This window comes from Somniosus microcephalus, chromosome 5 (genome assembly GCF_052327205.1).
Source record: "Somniosus microcephalus isolate GS21.2 chromosome 5, FLI_Smic_1.0, whole genome shotgun sequence".
Lineage (NCBI taxonomy): Eukaryota > Metazoa > Chordata > Chondrichthyes > Squaliformes > Somniosidae > Somniosus > Somniosus microcephalus.
The window spans coordinates 318,023,851-318,044,055 of record NC_140991.1 but is presented as its reverse complement, the minus strand read 5'-3'; the positions used below and the strand labels follow the sequence as shown (position 1 = coordinate 318,044,055).

The 20,205-nt window shown below is 46.8% G+C and overlaps 1 protein-coding gene across 4 annotated transcripts in view; it reads left to right on the top strand.

The window, feature by feature from the left end:
• Positions 1–20,205, top strand: part of lars2 (leucyl-tRNA synthetase 2, mitochondrial) — a 144,061-nt gene that overhangs the window by 98,775 nt on the left and 25,081 nt on the right. For 3 of the 4 annotated variants that reach the window (XM_085989298.1, XM_085989297.1, XM_085989299.1), the window contains exons 16-18: positions 1,936–2,118; positions 3,701–3,870; positions 12,676–12,753. In XM_085989298.1, the coding sequence (XP_085845424.1) occupies positions 1,936–2,118; positions 3,701–3,870; positions 12,676–12,753 (431 nt within the window). Of the gene's footprint in view, positions 1–1,935; positions 2,119–3,700; positions 3,871–11,525; positions 11,913–12,675; positions 12,754–20,205 lie in introns of those variants that run through there. The other variant, XM_085989300.1, reaches the window with a different exon arrangement.

Below are 20,205 nucleotides of genomic sequence, written 5' to 3'. Positions count from 1 at the left end.
AAATCGTGCTTGACTAATCTACTGGAATTTTTTGAGGATGTAACTGGTAAAATAGATAAGGGAGAACCAGTGGATGTGGTGTATTTGGACTTTCAAAAGGCTTTCGATAAGGTCCCGCATAAGAGATTAGCGTGTAAAGTTAAGGCACATGGGATTGGGGGCAAGGTATTGACTTGGATAGAGAACTGGTTGGCAGACAGAAAGCAAAGAGTTGGAATAAATGGGTCTTTTTCCGAGTGGCAGGCAGTGACTAGTGGGGTACCACAGGGATCGGTCCTTGGACCCCAGCTATTCACAATATATATTAATGATCTAGACAAGGGAACCAGATGTAATATCTCCAAGTTTGCAGACGACACAAAGCTGGGTGGGCGTGTGTGCTGTGAGGAGGATGCCGAGAAACTCCAGGATGATTTGGACAGGTTGGGTGATTGGGCAGAAGCATGGCAGATGCAATATAACGTGGATAAATGCGAGGTTATCCACCTTGGTGTCAAAAACAGGAAGGCAGATTATTATCTGAATGGCAATAGATTGGGAGAAGGGGAAGTGCAACGAGACCTGGGTGTCCTTGTGCACCAGTCGCTGAAGGTAAGCATGCAGGTGCAGCAGGCGGTTAAGAAGGCAAATGGTATGTTGGCCTTCGTAGCGAGAGGGTTTGAGTACAGGAACAAGGATGTCTTGCTGCAGTTGTACAGGGCCTTAGTGAGACCACACCTTGAGTATTGTGTGCAGTTTTGGTCGCCTTATCTGAGGAAGGATGTTCTTGCCATGGAAGGAGTTCAGCGAAGATTCACCAGACTGATACCTGGGATGGCAGGACTGACGTATGAGGAGAGATTGTGTCGATTGGGCTTATACTCGCTGGAGTTTAGAAGAATGAGAGGGGATCTCATTGAAACTTATAAAATTCTGACAGGACTAGACAGACTAGATGGAGGAAGGATGTTCCCGATGGTCGGGGAGTCCAGAACCAGGGCTCACAGTCTAAGGATAAGGGGTAAGTAAGCCATTTAGGACTGAGATGAGGAGGAATTTCTTCACCCAGAGAGTGGTGAACCTGTGGAATTCTCTACCACAGAAGGCAGTGGAGGCCAATTCATTAAATATATTCAAGAAGGAGTTGGATATATTTCTTAAGGCTAAAGGGATCAAGGGATATGGAGAGAAGGCAGGGACCGGGTACTGAATTTGGATGATCAGCCGTGATCTCATTGAATGGCGGAGCAGGCTCGAGGGGCTGAATGGCCTACTCCTGCTCCTATGAACCTGATCTCATCCTCCCCTGATGTCCAGATGGCTACACATTCCACCTCTGGTCACTGGATACCAATGAAGAGTGGGAACCTTGACACCTTTGTTGCTACCCTGACTGATATCTGCCAAATTAAAAACTGATGTTCCTTACAAGCTCTTGTGCTTATATACGAGTTAAAAATAACTCTTCCCCTCGGGTACTTCTCCAATTCCCTTTTTGAAAGCCACGATTTAATCTGCTTCCACCACCCTCTCAGGCAGTGCATTCCAGATCTTAACCCCTCGCTGCGTAAAAAAAGTTTTTCTTCAGGTCACCTTTGTTTCTTTTGCCTTAAATCTGTGTCCTCTGGTTCTCGACCCTTCCGCCAATGGGAACAGTCTCTATGTACTCTGTCCAGACCCCTCATGATTTTGAACACCTCTATCAAATCTCCTCTCAACCTTCTCTGCTCCAAGGAGAACAACCCCAGCTTCTACATATTTGACTCCAGTTCAGTTCACGTGATCGGCACAGAGTGTATCACGAGCATTAATTCATCAGCCCAATGAATGGACTTAATCAGTTTTACCATGATGAAGTTGGCATCATTTTTGGGCAATACATAGCGGGCTATTAGAAATTAAGCATTTATTTATAAGATGCACGCAATTTTACTGTTTTTCTTCTTTCCACACAAGGTCCTGACCCGCTCCATGCCTCTACCTCCGAGAAACTGCAGATCACCTGGGAGAAGATGAGCAAATCCAAGCACAACGGTATTGACCCAGCAGAAATGGTCCAGCAGTACGGGATTGACACGGTCCGCCTGTACATCCTGTATGCTGCCCCTCCTGAGCAGGACATTCTGTGGGATGTTAAAAGTAAGTGACTGAGCTCCTCCAGTTCAAGCAGCCAGCAGATATCCTGGTGCACTTTGTAAGCTGCACATTACCGTCTTTTCGGTTCAGTTGTGAGTTTATTAACTCATCAAATTAATGTATTACTGAGCTGAGTAAAGGAGTTCCTTTTTAATTTCCCCCCCCCCCCCCCACTGCCATCTAATCTAATCCGTGTGCCCACCTGTTTTACCACCATTACAAACGAAGTCTTGCATTTCTATAGCGCCTTTCACGACCACCGGATGTCCCAAAGTGCTTTACAGCCAATGAAGTACTTTTTGAAGTGTAGTCACTTTGTAATGTAGGAAACATGACAGCCAATTTGCGCACAGCAAGCTCCCACAAACAGCAATGTGATAATGACCAGATACTGTAATATGTTTTTGTGATGTTGATTGAGGGATAAATATTGGCCCCGGGACACCGGGGAGAACTCCCCTGCTCTTCTTCGAAATAGTGCCATGGGATCTTTTATGTCCACCTGAGAGCAGACGGGGCCTCGGGTTAACGTTTCATCCGAAAGACGGCACCTCCGACAGTGCAGCACTCCCTCAGTACTGCCCCTCCGACAGTGCAGCGCTCCCTCAGCACTGCCCCTCCGACAGTGCAGCGCTCCCTCAGCACTGCTCCTCCGACAGTGCAGCACTCCCTCAGCACTGCCCCTCCAACAGTGCAGCACTCCCTTAGTACTGCCCCTCTGACAGTGTGGCGCTTCCTCAGCACTGCCCCTCCGACAGTGCGGCGCTCCCTCAGTACTGCCCCTCCGACAGTGCAGCGCTCCCTCAGTACTGCCCCTCCGACAGTGCAGCGCTCCCTCAGCACTGCCCCTCCGACAGTGCGGCACTCCCTCAGCACTGCCCCTCCGACAGTGCAGCGCTCCCTCAGTACTGCCCCTCCGACAGTGCGGCACTCCCTCAGTACTGCCCCACCGACAGTGCGGCACTCCCTCAGCACTGCCCCTCCGACAGTGCAGCACTCCCTCAGTACTGCCCCTCCGACAGTGCAGCGCTCCCTCAGTACTGCCCCTCCGACAGTGCAGCGCTCCCTCAGCACTGCCCCTCCGACAGTGCGGCACTCCCTCAGCACTGCCCCTCCGACAGTGCAGCGCTCCCTCAGTACTGCCCCTCCGACAGTGCGGCACTCCCTCAGTACTGCCCCACCGACAGTGCGGCACTCCCTCAGCACTGCCCCTCCGACAGTGCAGCACTCCCTCAGTACTGCACTGGAGTGTCAGCCTAGATTTTTGTGCTCAAGTCCCTGAAGTGTGACTTGAACCCACAAACTTCTGACTCAGAGGTAAGTTTGCTTTTTTTCCATACCCGTGTGCTAATATTCTTTGGCTTGAGCACAAAAAATCAATCCCTCACCCCCCAAAAAAATGAGGCAAGGAACATATCTGTTGAACGTGGAAACGTCGCTGTAATGCAGATGGGGAGGTGCTGATGTCAAGTTGGATCAGCATAGAGAGAACTTCACCCTGCTTCTGACTTGGGACTGCTTCATGTTGACAAAGGCAGGCTGAGGACAGCAGAGTGCTTATTTGTTCACTTCTCTTTGAACCCAGCGGATGCCATTCCCGGCGTACTGAGGTGGCAGGCACGGCTTTGGGCCCTGGTTACCAAGCTGATTGACGCTCGGAATACTGGAACAACGCCTGCTCCTGACCTGCTCTGCAAAAAGGAGAAAGCAGAAGCCAAGAAAATATGGCAGAGCAAGAACTACACAGTCTCTCAGGTACGTGCGTGTGGCTTGCTGGGTGCAGGAGAGCTGTCATTTTACACAGTCAGTCTAAAACATAAAATGGCTGAGGCCTATTGGCGAGTCTCTCTTTCACAGGAGGACTCAAGTTACTTTCTCCCTTTTCAAAAAGCATTCTTCTTCAAAATTGATGCTTTCAATTCTACTGACATTGATGATCAATTATTTTCATGTTCTGAAGCACCAGTAAATCGTTAAGGAAAAGAATCTCTGAACTATGTTCCAAAATCCCTCTGCTCACTTTATCCTTCCCCCCCCCCCCCCACCAACGTTCCCGCTAAGCCGTGCGGCCGCACTACAATCTGGAGGTCCCGCACAGGCCTCTCGCCGGCTTTACAATGAGTAGCCACAAGCACTAGGGTTTATTTCTAGAGGGATAGAATTGAAAAGTAGGGAAGTTATGCTAAACCTGTGTCGAACCTTGGTTAGACCACACTTGGAGTACTGCGTACAGTTCTGGTCGCCATATTATGAAAAGGATATAGAGGCACTGGAGAGGGTGCAGAGAAGTTTTACAAGGATGATACCAGAAATGCGAGGGTATACATATCAGGAAAGGATGAACAGGCTGGGTCTCTTTTCTCTTGAAAAAAGGCTGAGGGGTGACCTAATAGAGGTCTTTAAAATCATGAAAGGTTTTGATAGAGTGGATACAGAGAGAATGTTTCCACTTGTGGGGAAGAGCATAACTAGAGGCCATCAATATAAGATAGTCACCAAGAAATCCAATAGGGAATTCAGGAGAAACTTCTTTACCCAGAGAGTGGTGAGAATGTGGAACTCGCTACCATAGGGAGTGGTTGAGGCGAATAGTATAGATGCATTTAAGGGGAGGCTGGACAAGCATATGAGGGAGAAGGGAATAGAGGGTTACGCTGATAGATTTAGATGAGGAAAGACGGGAGGAGGCTCGAGTGGAGCATAAACGCCGGCATGGACTGGTTGGGCCGAATGGCCTGTTTCTGTCCCGTTTATCCTGTGTAATTCTGTGTAATGTAATTGAATGGGCCGCGCAGCCAGTTAAAGGGCCCCCGCACCCAAAAAAAAAATTACAGGGAACATTGCCCTCAACTCCAAAAAATAAATAAATAAATGGGAGCAAACTCCAGGATTTCAATCTTAACATTGTGATCCCTGTTGCTCATCCCTGACCAGTGAATTCCAGTGACGAGAGACAAGCTTGTGTTGCGTGGAGCAATCCTGGCCTTGCTGCTTCTTACTGTCTTTAATCCATTCCCCACCCACCCCACCAAGAAATACTTCTTGTTAAATTGAGGAAAATGATGCAAGTTCAAAATTAAATCCTGTGTGAGGCAATCTGCTTTCAACACAACGGGTAAAATGGTCCGGGTGCGATAACCTGAGTCACATTCACACACACCTATTGGCGGACGTTTTTCCTGCATTACAACAGTGACGACACTTCAAAAAAGTGCTTCTTTGGCTGTAAAGCGCTTTGGGACGTCCTGAGGTGATGAAAGGCGCTATAGAAATGCAAGTCTTTCTTGTGACACATCTCTCAAGCTGCAAACTAGAAAATCGGGACATTAAAAATCAGACAAACAGCCAAAATCAGAAATCAAATTTCTCCTTTTATTGTGCATGATGACATGTATATTTAATAGCAAAATAGTTGCCTTTTTTTTATTACTGCAAATGTGCTTCTAATGTATTTAATGCATTGTTTAGCAATTACATAATTCCCAATACAGAAATCTCCCTACCAGCAGAGGGAAAAAAGCAACGACTATTATGTGTTTAAAAAGCGTGCGGTCCCAACATTTTGGTATTGCGCCTGTAGGTGGTGCTTTCCGAGTAACGCTACATACCAACGTTCCCTGTAATTTTTTTTTGGGTTGGGGGGGGGGGGCGCTTTAACAGGCTGTGCGGCCCATTCAAAACACCACGCATGCGCGGTTTTTCGATTTAAAAGCCGGCTGCACGGGACCCTCAGAGCGTTGCGCAGCTTAAAGGGAACACTGCACGTAACTAAGTGGCATTCTAAAGTTACGTGACTGTTGATCAACTGGTCCTCTTCTGTGAAATCTGGGTGCAGTTTGATACTCTGACCACTGTGTAGCACTGCAGCACACCTTGCCTTGGAAAACAGCAGGCATGTAGGTAAAGGTGCGCTCACATAGACTCCATGAGGAACTATCAAGACTGTAGAGCAATGGTCCCAACACCTCGATTGAGGATAAAATGGAGGACGACAATGCTTCCCTCCCCAGAGTGGAAATAGAGGACTGGAGATCCCTCTTCACCCTCAAACAGAAATATCAGACCCCAACACTGCATTCCCCCACTGAGTAGAGAAATTGTGATTCCACCCTCTTCCATGTGGAAGAAACACCCCAACGTCCACTTGGCATCCACCGCCCCCCACCCCCCTGCGCACAGAGCGTAAATATAACGCCTAGGTTTGCAACCAATTCCCTTCAACCAAGCAACTCTCTCACACTGACCATCCTTTTGATGATGAGGAAATTCAACAGACATGAGCATATTCAACCACACCGACCCACCAAATACCCAGAGCCCAGCTACTTCACCCGAGCACATCTCGTAAAAAAAAAAGTTTCCTCATGTCGCCTCTGGTTCTTATGCCAATCACCTTAAACCTGTGTCCTCTGGTTACTGGAAACATCTTCTCCTTGCGAGTCAGCAGAGAGTGCTGTGAGTTTGGGTAAGTGTGTGAGTTCTTTAATTGTTATTTCTCTTTAAATCATTCTTGATAAGATTACTTAACCAGTTTAAGTAAAGGGGAAAAGTTAAATATTTGGGATTCTGTTGGTTTAAGAAGAGTAAAACAAGGTTACACTGCAGTAGGAGTAAATTGGCACAGCAGGCAGTGGAAACCAGTTTTCTAACCAATCAGCAGGGGTGACTCATTTGGCTGTAAACAAACAAACAGTATAAAAAGACCAGGCTAGTGCGAGCAAGCACTGAGTGCGAGTCAGCAGAGAGTGCTGTGAGTTTGGGTAAGTGTGTGAGTTACGTTAAGTGGGGTGTTAGGTGCTCTTTTCAAACTTTAACTCTGTGGGTTGTAGTTAATAAGGCCTTTCTGGTGCAGAGTGACTGTTGGTAAACCATTTAACTGGTGTAATTAGAGGGATTGATTTAAATTAAATCCAATTAATTAAAGGGGATACTAGCATCTATAATCGGGCAGAGGGTGTCCATAACTAACAATAAAAAATTTAATTAATTACATAGAATGGAGCAGGTGATGTGTTACTGTTGCGAGATGTGGGAGCCGGTGAACCCCATTGAGGCTCACGGTGATTACGTCTGTGACAAGTGTCTGCTGCTACAGGAACTCCAGCTCCGTGTTGATGAGCTGGAGTCTGAGCTTCAGACACTGCGACACATCAGGGAGGGGGAGAAGTACCTGGACTCTGTGTATCAGGAGGTGGTCACACCTATGAAGTTAATTAATTCAGATGTAGCCCATGGTCAGGGACAGGACGGTGTGACTACGAGTGAGGCAGGTACGGGGATCCAGGAGGTAGAGCTGGAGGAGCCGCAGCCCTTGCTCTTGTCCAGCAGGTTCGAGGTTCTTACTCCCTGTGGGGACGGGAGCAGGGACTGCAGGGAGGATGAGCAACCTGGCCACAGCACCGTGGAACGGGGGGCCATTCAAGAGGGGGCAGTAACTAGAAATGTTGTAGTGGTAGGGGATAGTATTATTAGGGGGATAGATAGAGTTCTCTGCAGCCGAGAGCGAGAGTCCCGAAGGCTGTGTTGCCTGCCCGGTGCCAGGGTTAAGGACATCTCCTCTGGGCTGGAAAGAAACTTGCAGTGGGAGGGGGTGGATCCAGTTGTCGTGGTCCATGTTGGTACAAACGACGTAGATAGGACTAGGAAGCCGGTTCTGTTAAAGGAGTATGAGCAGCTAGGGGTCAAATTAAAAAACAGAACCTCAAGGGTAATAACCTGAGCCACGAGCGAATTTGGCTAGGACAAATAAAATTAGAGAGTTAAATGCGTGGCTCAAAGACTGGTGTGGGAGAAATGGGTTTTGCTTCCTGGGACACTGGCACCAGTACTGGAGCAGGAGGGAGCTGTTCCGTTGGGACGGGCTTCACTTGGCCAGTGCTGGGACTAGAGTCCTGGCGGATCATATAACTAGGGCTGTAGAGAGGGCTTTCAACTAACTAGTGGGGGGGAGGTTCCTAGAGAGCAAATAATAAAAATGACAACAGAGAAGGTCATAGACTTAGGTAGCAGTGGGGAAATTAAAAACCAGAGCGTGTCAGGAAGGGGCAGAAGGTATGGAGTAAAAGGGAAAGTAATAAAAAGGGCAAAAGCAGGAACTAAGTGTCACAAAACATCTTTGAAAGTTCTCTATCTGAATGCACGTAGCATTCGTAACAAAATAGACGAGTTAATGGCACAAATAACTACATATGGGTATGATCTTGTGGCCATTACAGAAACATGGCTGCAGGGTGACAATGCCTGGGAATTAAATATATCAGGTTATTTAACGATCAGGAAGGACAGACAGGAAGGAAGGGGAGGTGGGGTGGCTATGTTAATAAAGGAAGGAATCACTGTAATACAGAGAAATGATATTGGGTCAAAAGATCAGGATAATGAAACAGTTTGGGTGGAGGTAAGGAATAATAAGGGGAAAAAAACACTAGTGGGCGTAGTCTATAGGCCTCCGAACAGTTGCAACTATGTTGGACGGAGTATCAATCAGGGAATAGTTCAGGCTTGTGGCTGTCCAAAGATGTGCGGGTTAGGTTGATTGACCATGATAAAAATTGGCCCTTAGTGTTAGGGGGGATTAAATATGTGGGGTTACGGGGATAGGGCTTGGGTGGGATGGCTGTCGGTGTAGGGACCGGGTGCTAGGGTTTGGATGATCAGCCATGATCTCGTTGAATGGCGGAGCAGGCTCGAAGGGCCGAATGGCCTACTCCTGCTCCTAGTTTCTATGTTTCTATGTTTCTAATAAGGGAACATCTATAATTATGGGGGATTTTAACTATCATATTAATTGGACAAATCAAATTGGGCAGGGCTGCCTTGAGGATGAGTTCATTGAGTGTATTAGGGATGGGTTTCTTGAGCAGTATGTAACTGAACCGACCAGGGGGCAAGCAACCTTAGATCTGGTCCTGTGTAACGAGACAGGATTAATTAAAAATGTCCTAGTAAAGGATCCCCTTGGAATGAGTGACCATAACATGGTTGAATTCCATATTCAATTAGAGGGTAAGAAGGTTGGATCTCAAACAAGCGTGCTAAGCTTGAATAAAGGAGACTATGAAGGTATGAGAGCGGAATTGAGTAGAATGGATTGGGAAAATAGATTAAAGGGTAAGACGATACATGATCAGTGGTGTACATTTAAGGAGTTATTTTACAACTTCCAAAAAATATATATTCCACTGAGAAGAAAAGGGTGTAAAAGAAAAGACAGCCATCCGTGGCTAAGTAAAGAAATTAAGGATAGTATTCGACTAAAAACAAGGGCATATAAGGTAGCCAAATCTAGTGGGAGGATAGAGGATTGGGAAAACTTTAAAAGACTGCAAAAAATAACAAAAAGATTGATTAAGAAAGGGAAGATAGATTATGAAAGTAAATTAGCAAAAAATATAAAAACCGATAGTAAGAGTTTTTATAGTTATATAAAAAGAAAAAGGGTGGCTAAAGTAAATGTTGGTCCCTTAGAGGATGAGACCGGGAAATTAATGGTGGGGAATATGGAGATGGCAAAAACACTGAATGAATATTTTGTATCAGTCTTTACAGTAGAAGACACTAAGAATATCCCAACACTGGACAAACAGGGGGCTATGGGGGGGAGGAGCTAAATACGATCAAAATCACTAAGGAAGTGGTACTCGGTAAAATAATGGGACTCAAGGCGGATAAATCACCTGGACCTGATGGCTTACATCCTAGGGTCTTGAGGGAAGTGGCGATAGGGATTGTGGATGCATTAGTAATAATTTTCCAAAACTCCCTGGACGCAGCAAAGGTCCCGGCAGACTGGAAAACTGCTAATGTAACACCCTTATTTAAAAAGGGCAGTAGACAGAAGGCTGGAAACTATAGACCGGTTAGCCTAACATCTGTGGTAGGTAAAATTTTGGAGTCCATTATTAAGGAGACAGTAACAGGATATTTGGATAATCATCATTTAATAGGACATAGTCAGCATGGTTTTATGAAGGGGAAGTCATGTTTGACAAATTTGCTGGAGTTCTTTGAGGAAGTAACATATAGGGTGGATAAAGGGGAACCAGTGGACGTAGTGTATTTAGACTTCCAAAAGGCATTTGACAAGGTGCCACACAAAAGATTATTGCTTAAGATAAAAAATCACGGGATTGGGGGTAATATTCTGGCATGGATAGAGGATTGGCTATCTAACAGAAGGCAGAGAGTTGGGATAAATGGTTCATTCTCAGAATGGCAATCAGTAACTAGTGGTGTTCCGCAGGGGTCAGTGCTGGGTCCCCAACTCTTTACAATCTATATTAACGATTTGGAGGAGGGGACCGAGTGTAACATATCAAAGTTTGCAGATGATACTAAGATGGGAGGGAAAGTAGTGAGTGAGGAGGACATAAAAAACCTGCAAGGGGACATAGACAGGCTAAGTAAGTGGGCAGAGATTTGGCAGATGGAATACAATACTGGAAAGTGTGAGGTTATGCACTTTGGCAGGAAAAATCGTAGAGCAAGTTATTATCTTAATGGCAAGAAACTGGAAAGTACTGAAGTACAAAGGGATCTGGGGGTTCTGGTGCACGAAACTCAAAAGGTTAGTATGCAGGTGCAGCAAGTGATTAAGAAGGCCAATGGAATGTTGGCTTTCATTGCTAGGGGGATAGAATATAAAAATAGGGAGGTATTGCTTCAGTTGTACAAGGTATTGGTGAGACCGCACCTGGAATACTGCATACAGTTTTGGTGTCCATACTTAAGAAAAGACATACTTGCTCTCGAGTCAGTACAAAGAAGGTTCACTCGGTTAATCCCGGGGATGAGGGGATGGACATATGAAGAGAGGTTGAGTAGATTGGGACTCTACTCATTGGAGTTCAGAAGAATGAGAGGCGATCTTATTGAAACATAAGATTGTGAAGGGGTTGGATCGGGTGAATGCGGGGAAGATGTTCCCGATGATGGGTGAAACTAGAACTAGGGGGCATAGTCTTAGAATAAGGGGCTGCTCTTTCAAAACTGAGATGAGGAGGAACTACTTCACTCAGAGGGTGGTAGGTCCATGGAATATGCTGCCCCAAAAAGCTGTAGAAGCTACATCATTACATAAATTTAAAACAGAAATAGACAGCTTCCTAGAAGTAAAGGGAATTAAGGGTTATGGGGAGCAGGCAGGAATTTGGACATGAGTCTAGGTTCGGATCGGACATGGCCCTGTGGGTAGCGGAGCGAGCCTAGGGGCCGTGTAGCCTGATCCTGCTCCTATTTCGTGTCTCTAATTCTGTTAGATTCAGGAGATGGTTCTGTGATAGTAGATTGACGGTTAGGATCAGATCAGCCATGATCTTATTAAATGGCGGAGCAGGCTCGAGGGGCCGATTGGCCTACTCCTGCTCCTATTTCTTATGTTCTTATGTTTATGTTCTTATTTACTCTATCAGAACCCTGTGCGGCTATCAAGGTTGGGCTTGGCTGCGATACCTCTGCTTGCACTTGCTGTCCCTCTCTCTTGTGAGTAACGGCCACTTGGGTGAGTTTCTGTGGGATGCCCTTGGAATTTAAAAAAAAATGTATTCCTGAGATGTGGGTGTCGCTGGCAAGGCCAGCATTTATTGCCCATCCCTAGTTGCCCTTGAGATGGTGGTGGTGAGCCACCTTCTTGAACCGCTGAGTCCATGCGTTGAAGGTGCTCCCACAGTGCTGTTAGGGAGGGAGTTCCAGGATTTTGACCCAGCGATGAAGGATTGGCGATATATTTTCAAGTCAGGATGGTGTGTGACTTGAAGGTGGTGGTGTTCCCATCTACCTGCTGTCCTTGTCCTTCTAGGTGGAAGGGGTCGCGGGTTTGGGAGGTGCTGCCGAAGAAGCCTTGGCGAGTTGCTGCAGTGCATCTTGTAGATGGTACACACTGCAGCCACGGTGCGCTGGTGGTGGAGGGAGTGAATGTTTAAGTTGTTGTAATAATGGAGTGAAAATAGTGCTCGCTTGGCAAGGTTTAGCATACAATAGTATAATGAGGAAACCACATTGGACAAAAAAGGGAGTGAATGTTTAAGGTGGTGGATGGGGTGCCAATCAAGCGGGCTGCTTTGTCCAGGATTTAACCCCAACGAGGCATTGGCACCTTCAGGAGGGGTGGGAAGTTAGAAAATTGGCAGCAAAATGGGGAAAAATTCAAATGGGGGATATAAAATAAGTTGCAGCGATTGCGTTGCAATCTTTAGTGAGGATGTTATAGCGCCTCTAGTCACCTATCAGTGATGCAGCTCACACTGTCAAAGACCCAAAACAGAACTTCATACTATATAATTTTTTTTAAATCAAGGCTTTAATCTCTGGCTTCAGATGAGCAATAATTAACTGCTCAAGATCATAATGATTAGCATTCTGATCTGAACTCCACATTCTGCCTTGTAATAACAACCAGGTAGCTTTTATTTATAATCTGGTTCACAAGGTAAAGCTGCACAAAAGTCTGTCTTTGTTCAGATTTTGGAGGGGAGGGGACAAATGCCTGCAACTTCCACTTGGCCGGACAAATATTGCCACAATTGTTTTTAATGTTGTTTCCCTTGCTTCCCATGTGTTTAGGTAACCAGTTACATGACACAGGATTTCCTGCTGAATGCTGCAATCTCCCGGCTAATGGGCCTCACAAACACTTTATCAGTAAGTGCAGTTCCTCAAATCTCTGAGCACAAAGAAGGGGGGGAAGTTAGTGAGCGCAACGGACTGCACGTGTCTCAGCTAGCCAGAGAACGGACACAACATCTGCTGTACAGCTTTCTCTTTGTTGGCGTTGAGGAGCAAAATGCCAGAATTTCATGTTAAACGCAAAGTAAATTTCTATGAATTTGTTCTCCTAAATACCTTTTTATTGTTTTAAAGTAACGTATGTGCTGCAACAGTGCGCGGCGGTGCGATAACAATTTATAATTCTCAAATATGGCCAAATTGGATATTTTTCAAAGCCCAGTTCTGTGAACAATGGCTGCATTGCCGAGTGGAAACCAGAGGTTCCCTCCAAGGAAGGAAAGACGATCTGCAGATAAGACATCGCGGCCGTACTTGCGGCAGTGTTGGGAGAGGCCTTCGAGCAAGTTGTGTTTCGATTCTCCAATCTAGTGCAGCGTTGCCTAAAAGAGGGGGAAGAGTAGAAGATACAAAATGTCCTCATTCTAATTTAACTTCTTTTAAGAAAACAAGATGAATTTTGAAAACAAACAAAGGCCTTTGAGGGAAACCGATTTAGGAATCGAGGTAGAGAAGGAGGGAAACAAGTTGAGGGTGAGGTGCCTTCTTACCCCTCATCACTTACCCGTGGTCCCGGGAAGTGAGTGTAGTAGATGAAGAAAAAAGACAGACTTGCATTTCTATAGCGTCTTTCACAACCTCAGGACGCCGCAAAGCGCTTTACAGACAATGAAGTACTTTTGAAGTGTGGTCACTGTTGTAACTTGGGAAACACAGCAGCCAATTTGCGCACAGCAAGCTCCCACAAACAGCAATGTGATAATGACCAGATCATCTGTTTTTAGTGATGTTGATTGAGGGATAAATATTGGCCAGGACACCAGGGAGAACTCCCCCTTTCGAAATAGTGCCTTTGATTGTTTTACATCCACCTGAGAGAGCAGACGGGGCCTCGGTTTAATGTCCCATCCGAAAGACGGCAGTGCGGCACTCCCTCAGTACTGCCCCTCCGACAGTGCAGCACTCCCTCAGTACTGCCCCTCCGACGGTGCGGCGCTCCATCAGTACTACCCCTCCGACAGTGCGGCGCTCCCTCAGTACTGCCCCTCTGACAGTGCACTGCCCCTCCGACAGTGCAGCACTCCCTCAGTACTGCCCCTCCGACAGTGCAGCACTCCCTCAGTACTGCCCCTCCGACAGTGCAGCGCTCCCTCAGTACTGCCCCTCCGACAGTGCAGCACTCCCTCAGTACTGCCCCTCCGATGGTGCGGCGCTCCCTCAGTACTACCCCTCCGACAGTGCAGCACTCCCTCAATACTGCCCCTTCGACAGTGCAGCGCTCCCTCAGTACTGCCCCTCCGACGGTGCGGAGCTCCCTCAGTACTGCCCCTCCGACAGTGCAGCACTCCCTCAGTACTGCCCCTCCGACAGTGCAGCACTCCCTCAGTACTGCCCCTCCGACAGTGCAGCACGCCCTCAGTACTGCCCCTCCGACAGTGCGACGCTCCCTCAGTACTGCCCCTCCGACAGTGCAGCACGCCCTCAGTACTGCCCCTCCGACAGTGCGACGCTCCCTCAGTACTGCCCCTCCGACAGTGCAGCACTCCCTCAGTACTGCCCCTCCGACAGTGCGGCACTCCCTCAGTACTGCCCCTCCGACAGTGCGGCACTCCCTCAGTACCGCCCCTCCGACAGTGCAGCACTCCCTCAGCACTGCACTGGAGTGTCAGCCTCGATTTTTGTACTCGAGTCTCTGGAGTGGGACTTGAACCCACAACCTTCTGACTCGGAGGCGAGGGTGCTGCCCACTGAGCCACAGCTGATGGAGGGTTAAAGATGAGTGACATCGGTGCAAGGTGGAGAAGAGGATGCAGCGGTTACATAGGAACAGGAGTAAATCATTCAGGCAACTCAAGCCTGTTCCACTATTCAAATCGTTCATGACTGATCTGTACCTGAACTCCACTTACCTGCCTTGGCTCCATATACCCTTACCCGCCTTGGCTCCATATACCCTTACCCGCCTTGGCTCCATATACCCTTACCCGCCTTGGCTCCATATACCCTTACCCGCCTTGGCTCCATATACCCTTACCCGCCTTGGCTCCATATACCCTTACCCGCCTCGGCTCCATATACCCTTACCGAACACAAGTATCTCGACCTCGGACTTGAACATTTAAATTGACCCCCAGCACCTACAGCCTTTTGGGGGAAGAGAGTTCCAGATTTCCACTACCCTTCATGTGGAAAAAGTGTTTCCTGATTTTACTCCTAAATGGTTTAATGGATAGTGACAATAGGGATACGGTAGCATGGTGGTCATGTTACTGGACTGATAATCCAGAGGCCTGGACTAATGATCCGGGGACGTGAGTTCAAATCCCAGCAGGGCAGCTGGGGAATTTAAATTCAGTTACTTAAATAAATCCGGAATAAAAAGCTAGTATCAGTAATGGAAACCATGAAACTACTGGATTGTCGTAAAAACCCATCTGGTTCACTAATGTCCTTTAGGGAAGGAAATCTGCCGTCCTTACCCGGTCTGGCTGATACGGGACTCCAGACCCACAGCAATGTGCTTGACTCTTAACAGCTAGCGAGCCACTCGTTTGCACCAAACCACTGCAAAGAAGTATACTAAGAATAAAACCGGACCGACCACCCGGCATCGACCTAGGCACATGGGAGCACCACCACCTCCAAGTTCCCCTTCAAGTCACACACCATCCCGACTTGGAAATATATCGGGCCATTCCTTCATCGTCACTGGGTCAAAATCCTGGAACTCCCTCCCTAACAGCACTGTGGGAGCACCTTCACCACACGGACTGCAGCGGTTCAAGAAGGCAGCTCACCACCACCTTCTCGAGGGCCTTGCCAGCGACGCCCACATGAATGAATAAAAAAAAGATTTAAACCTCAGTCAACTGCAGAACATCAGAAGCCATTACTAACCACTGCCCTGTTTGCAGTTTTTAATGAAATTACAAATCTTACTTGCCTTTCTATTCAAATTTTATTGCCGTCTCCACAATTTATTTCAATTTGCCTTTCGATTCCTTTTCAACTTCAGAATCACAGAAGACAACTTGCAATTTATTTTTATTTTATTATTTCAATTCAATCTTCTATCCCTCCTCTTAGCCAAGTTGCTACATTTTAATTTGATTTTGTTTAACCCTCTGGGTTCAGCCTCTGGAGGAGCGATTCTGGTATCCGTGTATGAATTTGTCTTATTATTTTGATTGGTATCCAGTTGTAACCTAATTGAAGGAATGAGTCACACAATTGGCCAGCGCTAATTAGATCACTAGGAGAGGATGCTTGCTAAGGAGGCTATGTTGACAGCTCGAAGTGGAAGCTTGCTCAATTGTTTTTGAAGAGGCATAGTTGCTGGTCTAGAACTAGGATAAGGGGTTGGCCATTTAAGACCGAGATGAGGAGGAATTTCTTCACTTTGGAATTCTCTGCCCCAGAGGGCTGTGGATGCTCAGTCGTTGAGTATATTCAAGGCTGAGAGCGATAGATTTTTGGACTCTAGGGGAATCGAGGGATATGGAGATCGGGCGGGAAAGTGGAGTTGAGGTCGAAGATCAGCCATGATCTTATTGAATGGCGGAGCAGGCTCGAGGGGCCGTATGGCCTACTGCTGCTCTTACTCCTTATGTTCTCATGTCTCCGTTCTCCCCTCCCTGCCCACTCCCTAAATCTCCCTGTGCACTTCCAGCTTTTTAATTTTTTTTTTGCGGTCCATTGTGGAAATGCATAATAAGGCTGGGAGATACCAACTTGTGGAGGAACCGCTGGAAAAAAATTCCCTTAAGCAGTTGCCTGAGCAATAAATTGGAACACGAATACTGTTCCCGGTAATGAGAAATATCTTGGCATCTTCTGAACTCTGTCTCCTTTCCCACTCTCTGTCCTCTCCACACAGAATGAATAAACAAATCTGTGAAAGCATTTAACCCGCTGTGTGGGGGCACTCTTCTGAAAATAGCTTGTGGCTGAGGAATAAAGACCAGATTTTTCCAACGATAATTAAAGGAACCTTTTTGACCCGTCTCCACGGTACAAGGGACTCTGGCTTTAAAGTAACACTAAAGCTGCGGATAATTCCCAGCTGACTCCTGTACTTGTGTTGCCTCATATGATGGTGCCTGGTGACATCTTTAAATGAATGTTTCTTTAAGTTTGTTCAGTTGGTTTCTCTCAGAAAAGCTTGCTGGAGAATGCAATTTATACAAATCTGGTTCCCCAAGGCATAATAGGTATGCCAAATCTCTCCTAAGTCCCAGTTCTCACGATCTCGCTGGAAATATTTCAAATTTATTTTTAAACTCGTAAAACATTCGTTGTCTGTAAAAGTGCTATAGGCTAGTGTTAAACGCTTTTTAAAAATTCATTCACGGGATGTGGGCGTCGCTGGCAATGCCAGCATTTATTGCCCATCCCTAATTGCCCTTGAGAAGGTGGCGGTGAGCCACCTTTTTGAACCGCTGCAGTCCGTGTGGTGAAGGTGCTCCCACAGTGCTGTTAGGGAGGGAGTTCCAGGATTTTGACCCAGCGACGATGAAGGATCGGCGATATACTTCCACGTCAGGATAGTGTGTGACTTGGAGGGGAACTTGGAGGTGGTGGTGTTCCCATGCGCCTGCTGCCCTTGTCCTTCTAGGCGGTAGAGGTCGCGGGTTTGGAAGGTGCTGCCGAAGAAGCCTTGGCGAGTTGCTGCAGTGCATCTTGTAGATATTGTGTTTATACTAAGTTTAAAAAAAAAAAAAAAATTGTGAGGTGCACTTTTATGTTGCGGCATGGAATTGTGGGCAAAGTTTTGTGTCCACTGATGTCCTCTCTAGGTTCCCCATACCCCAGCAAGTTGACTTCAAAATTCTCATCCCTTAATGATCTCGCCCCGCCCTAGAGTTGAGATCTCTCTGCCTTGTATCTCTGCATGCACCATTCATCCCTCTAACGTTTGGTTTCTCCTTGGCTCGCCGCCTCATAATTGGTGGCCACAGGAAAAAAATCAGTAGGTTTTTTTTAAGCATTTTTTTATTTTAAAAATAGCTCAGAAATGAATGTCATCATGCTCAGAGTTTGGTAATGAATCATGGAATGGTTACAGCACGGAAGAAGGTCATTCGGCCCATCGAGCCCGTGCCGAATCTCTGCAAGAGCACTTCAGCCAGTCCCACTCCCTCCGCCCTTTCCCCGCAGCCCTGCAATTTTTTTTCCTTCAGGTACTTATCCAACTCCCTTCTGAAAACCATGATTGAGTTTAACTCCACCACCCTCTCAGCAATTGCATTCCAGATCCTAACCACTCGCTACGTAAAAAAGTTTTTCCTCATGTCACCTTTGGTTCTTCTGACAATCACCTTAAATCTGTGTCCTCTGGTTCTCGACCCTTCCGCCAATGGAAACAGTTTCTAAGAACATAAGAAATAGGAGCAGGAGTCGGCCATTCGGCTCTTCGAGCCTGTTTCGCCATTCAATGAGATCATGGCTGATCTTCTGCCTCAACAACATTCACCGGCCGTATCGCCATATCCCTTGATGCCCTTCCTAGTTAGAAATCTATCGACTTCTATTTTGAATATACCCAATGACTGAGCCTCCACAGCCCTCTGGGGTAGAGAATTCCAAAGATTCACCACCCTCTGTGTGAAAAAAGTCTTCTCATCTCAGTCCTGAATGGCCTACCCTTTATCCTGAGGCTGTGGCCCCTGGTTCTAGACACCCCAGCCAAGGGAAACATTCTCCCAGCATCCACCCTATCAAGCCCTGTAATAATTTTGTATGCTTCAATGAGATCCCCTCTCATTCTTCTGAATTCAAGAGAATACAGGCCTGGTTTACTCAATCTCTTCTCATACTTAAGGAAGTGGCCCTAGAAATAGTAGATGCATTGCTGATCATCTTCCAACATTCGATGGAATCTGGAACAGTACCCATGGATTGGAGGGTAGCTAATGTTACCCCACTATTCAAAAAAGGTGGTAGGAAGAAAACGGGGAATTACAGACCGGTAAGCCCGACATCGGTAGTGGGGAAAATGCTAGAGTCCATTATAAAAGATGTAATAGCAGAGCACTTGGAAAACAGTGACAGGATCGGACAAAGTCAAAATGGATTTACAAAAGGTAAATCGTGCTTGACTAATCTACTGGAATTTTTTGAGGATGTAACTGGTAAAATAGATAAGGGAGAGCCAGTGGATGTGGTATATTTGGACTTTCAGAAGGCTTTCGATAAGGTCCCGTATAAGAGATTAGCGTGTAAAGTTAAGGCACATGGGATTGGGGGCATGGTATTGACTTGGATAGAAAACTGGTTGGCAGAAAGGAAGCAAAGAATTGGAATAAACGGCTCTTTTTCCGAGTGGCAGGCAGTGACTAGTGGGGTACCGCAGGGATCGGTGCTAGGACCCCAGCTATTCACAATATATATTAATGATCTAGACAAGGGAACTAGATGTAATATCTCCAAATTTGCAGATGACACAAAGCTGGGTGGGCGTGTGTGCTGTGAGGAGGATGCCGAGAAACTCCAGGATGATTTGGACAGGTTGGGTGATTGGGCAGAAGCATGGCAGATGCAATATAACGTGGATAAATGTGAGGTTATCCACTTTGGTGGCAAAAACAGGAAGGCAGATTATTATCTGAACGGCAATAGATTGGGAGAAGGGGAAGTGCAACGAGACCTGGGTGTCCTTGTGCACCAGTCGCTGAAGGTAAGCATGCAGGTGCAGCAGGCGGTTAAGAAGGCAAATGGTATGTTGGCCTTCGTAGCGAGAGGGTTTGAGTACAGGGACAAGGATGTCTTGCTGCAGTTGTACAGGGCCTTGGTGAGACCACACCTTGAGTATTGTGTGCAGTTTTGGTCGCCTTATCTGAGGAAGGATGTTCTTTCCATGGAAGGAGTTCAGCGACGATTCACCAGGCTGATACCTGGGATGGCAGGAATGGCGTATGAGGAGAGATTGGGTCGATTGGGCTTGTACTCGCTGGAGTTTAGAGGAATGAGAGGGGATCTCATTGAAACTTATAAAATTCTGACTGGACTGGACAGACTAGATGCAGGAAGGATGTTCCCGAAGGTCGGGGAGTCCAGAACCAGGGGTCACAGTCTAAGGATAAGGGTAGGCCATTTAGGACAGAAATGAGGAGGAATTTCTTCACCCAGAGAGTGGTGAACCTGTGGAATTCTCTACCACAGAAGGCAGTAGAGGCCAGTTCATTAAATATATTCAAGAAGGAGTTGGATATATTTCTTACGGCTAAAGGGATCAAGGGGTATGGGGAGAAAGCGGGGACCAGGTACTGAATTTGGATGATCAGCCATGATCACATTGAATGGTGGAGCAGGCTCGAGGAGCCGAATGGCCTACTCCTGCTCCTATCTTCTATGTTTCTATACGACAGT